This window comes from Rhinoderma darwinii, chromosome 7, assembly GCF_050947455.1.
Source record: "Rhinoderma darwinii isolate aRhiDar2 chromosome 7, aRhiDar2.hap1, whole genome shotgun sequence".
Taxonomy (NCBI): Eukaryota; Metazoa; Chordata; class Amphibia; order Anura; family Rhinodermatidae; genus Rhinoderma; species Rhinoderma darwinii.
The window spans coordinates 105951788-105957787 of NC_134693.1; the positions used below are offsets into that span (position 1 = coordinate 105951788).

Here is a 6000-nt window from a genome sequence, read left to right on the forward strand (position 1 = left end):
TGTGGATTTAGGCAAACTAACATTTCATAGACACATCAGATGTGTCATCTGCGTGTCCTGGGACATCCGGTGATCTCCAGAATAAAATAGCCCTTCGCGATCTCCTGAGCACTGTGCCCCTTTGGGTTTAAGCTTGAAAATCTCCACATAATGTTTATGACCCAGTTAAAGACATGATGTGACGGCTATACTGGACTTTGTCTATTACAGTAACAACAATACCTGTGGTTTATTTTTCACCTACACTTGGGATAAATCGAAGCTTTCCTTTCTGGATTTAAATATTGTAGCTCATATTGAACATGGCCCTGTTCACACAGGCCCTTATAGAAAAAAATACTGCAAGGCATGTGATACTCCATGCAGGTTCGTGTCATGCAGCGCATACAATTAAAGGTATTCCACTTGGGGAGCTAGTTCAAGCTAAACGCAATTGCTGTACAACAGAGCAATATAAAATAGAGGAACTCAATATAAAACAAAAATTGCGGTTTTAGGGGTATCCACATTGGATTTTGATTCGGGCCACTACTATGGCTGATAAAAAGAATAGAACAGATCCTCTCGAAATTAAAAATAGAAACAGGTACAGAACTAAAACTAATAATAATGTCCCACCCTGGTAACCACATAAGTGTTGAGTCTAACTAAATAAAAAATATTGTGGATAAATATGATCCTATACAGTCTACGACACATTCTGCATAAAGGGCATAGAAAAGAACCCACCTTAGGTTCCCACCTATCTCCAAGTCTTTTACAAACTAAAAAACAAAATAGTACCTGGCTTGATACGCAAGGCTTCTATAAATGTGGCGGTAGATGTTTATGCTGTTAATATGCCCACCAAATAAAATAAATCACAAGTAAAGTTGATGGAATTGTCCATAAAATAAAAGGGTTTATTAATTGCAGTAACAGTAATGTCATTTATCAGATAGACTGTACAATCTGTAATTTTAGCTTTATCGGCTGCACTAGATGCCAATTAAAAGCCAGAATTAGGGAACATGTTAACGATTCTGTAAATCCTCAAGTTATAAATCCATCAAATGTGGCCAAACAATTGGACAGAGACGCCAGGGGCTTCTCCTGGAGTGAAATCCTCGTAGCTGTGACTGGGGATTCCTCTCCAGGAGAAGCCTCTGACGTCACTGTCCATAAATGCGTTGCCGATGCTGTGTGGCACTACCTACGGGGGGCTGCGCTGCACTACCTAGAAGGGGGCTGCGGGTCACTTCCTACAAGGGGGCTGTGTGGCACTACCTACAAGGGGGCTGTGTGGCACTACCTGCAAAGGGGGCTGTGTGGCACTACCTGCAAAGGGGGCTGTGCGGCACTATCTACAGAGGGCTCTGTGGCACTATCTACAGGGGGCATCTGTGAGTAGCAAGCTGCTGGTCATTTTACTGTGAGGGCCAGGCTGATGGTCATTTTACTGTGAGGTGGGACAAGGCGCAAGGATCCTGTTGTCGGCGTTGTGGAGCAGCTCAGTTCATCGTGGGAACGGGGCCTAGGTGAGTAAACAATTTTTGGATTGCGGGGTACTGTCTACATGGGGGAGGTGGGGGCTGTATGGCACGGTCTACATGGGGGAGGTGGGGGCTGTATGGCACTGTCTACATGGGGGAGGTGGGGGCTGTATGGCACTGTCTACATGGGGGAGGTGGGAGATCTTAGCACTGTCTACAGGGACGAGGTGGGGGATTATGGCACTGTCTACAGCGAGGCTGTATTGCACAATCTACGGGGAGGCACTATCTACAAGGGAGGGCTGTGTGTGGCAGCCAGGGGAGGGGGGCATTCTACTGTGTGGAGGCCACTAAGCGGACATTATACTGTGTAGGGGTATTACAGGGGGGCAATATACTTTATGTGGCACTTAGGAGGCATAATATTGTCTGGGCACAATTAGAGGACAAAATACTGTGTCCTTGAAGGGGTTATAATATATTATTAAATATTATTATTATTATTATTATACTGTATGGGGGCACTAAAAGGTGCATTTTACTGTGGGGGGCATTCTACTTTTTTATGGGGCATTTTTTTTATGATGGGGTGGGGCGCCGAAAGGTCATTTTGATTTGGGTGGCATCTATCCTAATGCCAGCCCTGGTTATACTAAAGACATTAATAGGACTGTTTTCTACTTTTAGGTGGGTTCCAGCTCCTGCCATTTTTCTGAGTTGTGGGTAGGGGCAGACATATTGACTATGCAGCAAGTTCTAAACCAGGGCCCTGGGGGCAAGGGGGCCAAATGAGCTTTGGGGTATCTATCACTAGAAAAAATTCTTACTATAAATGGACATGTTAGCCAATACAGAGTGGATACAAGCTCACTGCTGGCGGGGTTATGAGAGAGCTGTACTGTCAGGGGCTAGAGAACATTTAACTGCATCCATTTTTGTAATTATATAACGAACATTTCACTTGTCATATGTTACATTCAGTGGCGTAACTACCGCTATAGAAGCCGTAGCGGCTGCTACGGGGCCCGCAGCATGAGGGGGGGCATGTGCCACCTGCCGGCACGGGCCCCCCTCCCATGGCCGGAGGCTCCGCTAGCAGCTGCTATGGCTGCTACAGTGCGATGCCACTGAAGGGGTTCCTACAAAAGACATGCATCCCCTATCCACAGGATATGGGATACATGTGTGATCGCTGGGACGCCCAGCGATAAGGAGAACAGGGGATCGAAAGTCCCCTGAAGTTCTCCATGACAGACCTCGGAATTCCGGGGTCTTTCTGCAGCTCCTTAGAAATGACTTGCGCACCGATCGCGCTTGTGCGCATGCGTGACCAGCGCTCCTTTCATTTTTATTGAACTGCGCAGACGCCGGAAGTCCGAGGTTTGTCATGGAGAACTTCGTGGGACTTTCGGTCCTCCGTTCTCCTTATCGCTGCCATCGATCACATCGATAGGCTGTTTTTTTTTGGGGGGGTTCTGTATGGCGTTATCTACAGGGGGGGGGGTTCTGTATGGTGTTATCTACAGAGGGACTCTGTATGGCGTTATCTACAGGGGGACTCTGTATGGCGTTATCTACAGGGGGACTCTGTATGGCGTTATCTACAGGGGGACTCTGTGTGGCGTTATCTACAGGGGGACTCTGTGTGGCGTTATCTACAGGGGGACTCTGTATGGCGTTATCTGCAGGGGGACTCTGTATGGCGTTATCTACAGGGGGACTCTGGCGTTATCTACAGGGGGACTCTGGCGTTATCTACAGGGGGACTCTGTATGGCGTTATCTACAGGGGAACTCTATGGCGTTATTTACAGGGGGGTCTGTATGGCGTTATCTACAGGGGGGTTTGTATGGCGTTATCTACAGGGGGCTGTATGGTGTTATCTACAGGGGGGATTTGGGGCTGTAAGACGTTATCTACAGGGGGGTTGTATGGCGTTATCTACAGGGGGCTGTGTATGGCGCTATCTACAGGGGGCTGTGTATGGCGCTATCTATAGGGGGGCGCTGTGTGGTGGAATCTATAAGGAGGAACTATCTACAAGGGGGGGTTGTGTGATACCCAGCGGAGGGGGGCCCCAGTCAAAAGTTTGCTATGGGGCCCAGTCTTTCCTAGTTACGCCCATGGTTACATTTAGATAATAATTATCTTTTTTTTCCTTCCATCATTTTTAACCCCTTTCCAACATTTTCCTGCACGTCACGGCCGGAAAAGAAGAGTATGAAGGCAGGGCTTAATAGGAGATTGGTAAAAGTACCATACACCGCAATACATAAGTATTGCAGTGCATTGTGCAAGCTATCGAATGATCGCATGTTAAAGCCCCCTAGTGGGACTAAAAAACAAATTTACTAACACGGGAAAAAAATATATAAAAAGTAAAAAAAAACTTTTTACATAAAAAACATCATTAATAACTCCGCATTCCTAAAAGTCCAAACTATTACAATATAACATTATTTATTCCGCACTGTGAATGCCGTCTAGAAATAAAAATAAAAAACATTTGATTGGCAGTTTTTTAATCACATCATCTCCCCAAAAAAATGAAACAAAAAGTGATTAAAAAAAAATGCTATGTACTCCAAAACTATATTTATAAAAACTACAGCGAGCCTCACAAAAAGCCCCCACACAGATTCAGTAAAAGAACATTTTAAAAAGTTATGGGTCTCATAATATGGCGATATAAAACTTTATATTTTTTTATATGGTAAAACATGAAAAAATATATAAATTTGGTAATCCTATCGACCTGCAGAATAAAGTAAAATGGACGGTGGATGTCATAAAGGCAAAACCCAAAAAACAATGGAGGAATTTTTGTTTTTGTTTTACAATTTCACTTCGCAAAGATCTTTTTTTCTAGTTTTCCAGTATATTGAATGGTACATTAAATGATGCCATTGAAAACTACAACCCGTCCCGCAAAAAAACAAGCCCTATGTCGACTGAAAATGTAAAAAGTTATTGCTCTTGTAAGACAGGAAGGAAAAAACTAAAATGATAAATGGCTGCAGCGGCAAGGGGTTAATAGGACAGAATAAAGCTTTGTTTGAAATATGACAAGGACATTGTGAAAAATAACTTTGGTAGCTACATTTTGCTTAAAAAATGTCAAGTGTTCCAGAGATAAGGTACAGTTTGACCTGATAGGAGAGAGGACCTTGTCTTAAAAATAAATAAATAAATAAGAAAATGTCACCGTATACTACATTACTCAACTTTGTTTATATGTCTGAGGCCTATGTTATATCGAACGGCATGTAAGTTTTAATCTTTTTTTGTTCCAGATCGGATCTCACCGCAGTTCTTTTCATCAGAGCCGTCTGCACAATCTTTAACAGAGTCACATTCTGGATTAGTCTTTTTCACACAGCTCCGATCTGCACATCTGTAGCTGAAAGCACCACAAGGAACAGCTGTGTAAGAGGCAAAAAGGAAACAATTAGGGAATGTTCAGACGTGGCGGAATTTTTCCGCTGCAAATGTTGCTGCAAATTCGCGCCAATTACGCAACGAATCTGCAGCAACATTTGCATATTTGACAGGTAATTCAGACATTGCAGATATCACAGCGGACTTGCCACAGATTTCAGTTTTTGCATTGCAAAGGCTGAAATCCGCAGTGAAATTCCACTGCTTCTCCGCAACACAATGTGCATGCTGCGGAGGGAAAATTCTACACCGCAGCCTAATTTCCGCAGTTATTTTCCGCAACGTCTGAACTAAGTTTCCTACAAAGGTATATCAACCAATGAAAAAAACAGCTGTTGCAGATTTCCACTGCAGACTGTCTGCAGCAGAATTCCTTAGCAATTCCACCACGTCTGATCATGCCTTATAGTGCAAGGACAAGATCACATGAATATGTACTTACTAATGTATAACCATCTACACCAAAACATCGAACTATCTGAGGCCCTAGATTATGGCCCTGTTCACACAGTTTTTTTGTGGGCCTAAAAATCTGCCACAAAATTCCTTCAGGAATTTTGACCTGCCTGCAAATTCTTTTTTGCAGTGTTTTTTGCCCGCGGCCATTGAGCGCCGCTGGCAAAAATTTCCGCGAGAGACCCTTTCTCTGCCTCCCATTGATTTCAATGGGAGGTCAGAGGCGGAACCACGGCAAGAAAGAGCATGCCACTTTTTATTACCGCAGACGCCTAAAAACCGCAACGGGAAAAAAAAGCGCTTCTGCATCCCATTGATATCAATGGGAGGCGGTTTTGGACATTTTTTCCCGCAGATTCCGACTCAGTTTCCGTGTCAAAATCTGTATAAAAAAAACTCTGTATGAACTGGGCCTATGACGTCAGGTGCGGGAAGGTTTTTTAACGTAATTTGTAGATATTCAAATTAAACCTAACAATATATATATTATGTCTGCTGCTCTTTTGCCCCTGTTACATAGTTACAGAGGTTTAAAAAAAGACTCGGGTCCATCAAGTTCAACCATTCCCAATCAATTACACGACTTTCATTGCTGGATTTGATATCGCCCTCAATGCCATTCATCAGTAAATAA

At 43.7% G+C, this 6000-nt stretch overlaps 1 protein-coding gene across 2 annotated transcripts in view; it reads right to left on the reverse strand.

The window, feature by feature from the left end:
• The window catches only part of TMPRSS6 (transmembrane serine protease 6), an 83741-nt gene that overhangs the window by 13797 nt on the left and 63944 nt on the right, over positions 1-6000 (reverse strand). For both annotated transcript variants that reach the window (XM_075833769.1, XM_075833768.1), the window contains one exon: positions 4778-4894. In XM_075833769.1, the coding sequence (XP_075689884.1) occupies positions 4778-4894 (117 nt within the window). The remainder of the gene's footprint in view (positions 1-4777; positions 4895-6000) is intronic.